General features: G+C 45.9%; 1 protein-coding gene across 1 annotated transcript; it reads left to right on the plus strand.

The window, feature by feature from the left end:
- Positions 1-263: 263 nt before the first annotated feature.
- LOC132540306 (upstream-binding factor 1-like protein 1) lies at positions 264-1,274 on the plus strand. Its single transcript, XM_060197102.1, has one exon. The coding sequence runs from the start codon at positions 264-266 to the stop codon at positions 1,272-1,274; it is 1,011 nt and encodes a 336-aa protein (XP_060053085.1).
- Positions 1,275-1,581: the final 307 nt, after the last annotated feature.

The following is a 1,581-nucleotide window of genomic DNA, read 5'->3' on the forward strand; positions in this document are numbered from 1 at the left end:
AGCATATCATTTGCATACATGAGTTTGTGTATGTATATTTGTGTGTTTATGATTACAGTAATTTACGTAAGAAACATATTCCTATCTAGATTTGATTATATATTTATACAGCAAAGAATAACATCTCTTTCTCTTCAGATATTGAAACAACGTGTATTGCAAAGCGTCAAGAGGTTACCCCACCACTGAGAGGAGTGAAGTACTCTAAACGCTTGCTGTTGCATTTCATAGCTACGAAGTTTACAGTGAACTGAAGCCTGGAAATGGCATCATATGAAACCCAAGCCAACTGGTCCAGAGAGGACACTATGGAATTGCTGAAACGCATAGAAGATATTATTCCAGCCAATGACAAACAAGCATTCAAAACAACCCAGTCAAAGATGAACTGGCAGAAAATAGCTTTTAAAGATTTTTCTGGAGAAATGTGCAAATGCAAATGGTTACAGATCTCATATAACTTGGTAAAGTATCGTACAATGAGAGAATTAGTTTTGGACGCTAAGGAAAGTACTGAAAAATCCTACAAAATGGTAAAAAGGAAAAGACATCCTGACTTGCCCAAGAAGCCGCTGACTGCTTATCTCAGATTCTTTAAGGAGCAGAGACACCAGTACTCCCAAATGTACCCCAAACTTAGCAATCAGGAACTGACCAAGCTCCTTTCTGAGAAATACAAGGAGCTCCCAGAGCAGATGAAGCTGAAATACATCCAAGGTTTCCAGGAGGATAAAAAGGAGTATGAGGAGAAAATGGCTCATTTCAAGGAGAACAACGCTTATCTCTTCCAGAAGTCCAAGAAACGTCACACTGGCAAGAGGAGACCCACTAAAGCCCAAGAGAAGTTTCTGAGGAAAGCACCAGAAGTGAACTCTTCCCCTGAACACTCTTCCACCAAGGAGCTGAGGTTCCCTGGGGAGCCCCAGAAGCCCCCTATGAATGCATACCATAAGTTCCACATGGACATGTGGTCAAGCAGGGAGCTAAAGGGCATGCACTTTAGTGAGCGAATGGTAGAGGTCAGCAGACGCTGGGGTCGAGTCCCACAGAGCCAGAGGGAGCAGTACCATGCTGAGGCTGAGGAACTACAGAGGCAGTACTGGGTGAGCCTGGATCTCTGGCTGCGCAGTCTCTCCCCTGAAGAATATGCTGCCTACAAAGAGTCATCTTGTGGAAAAGGAAAGCCTAGGGGCTTGAAGGGCGGCCCACCTCCGAAGATCCCACCTCCAGACCTGCAGCCCCCAGCAGCAAGGACCCCTGAGGAGGGGCTTTGAGAGCAGAAGGCTACAGAGAGTAGGGGCTCATCAGATGTTACTGGGGATGGTACTCATGCCCCCAGGGGAGAAGTAGTAAATAAAGAGCAATGGACAGAGGAGGAAAGCAGTGAGGCCTCAGACTCCAGCAGTGAGGATTCTGACTCTGGCTCCTCTTCCTCTTCCTCCTCCACATAGAACTGCTCTAATGCAGACTTCAGCTGAGGTTTGTTGATATCCCGGGTGAGATTGGACCTGCAGCAGCATTCCAAGACACCTGACTCAAATTGAAGGATTTCCCTCCTCTGTCCTTTTTATTTCTCTCCCT

This window comes from Erinaceus europaeus, chromosome 9 (genome assembly GCF_950295315.1).
Source record: "Erinaceus europaeus chromosome 9, mEriEur2.1, whole genome shotgun sequence".
NCBI classification, from domain to species: Eukaryota; Metazoa; Chordata; class Mammalia; order Eulipotyphla; family Erinaceidae; genus Erinaceus; species Erinaceus europaeus.

Coding starts and splice junctions, on each gene's coding strand:
- LOC132540306 (XM_060197102.1), top strand. CDS start 264: ATGGCATCATATGAAACCCAAGCCAACTGGTCCAGAGAGGACACTATG.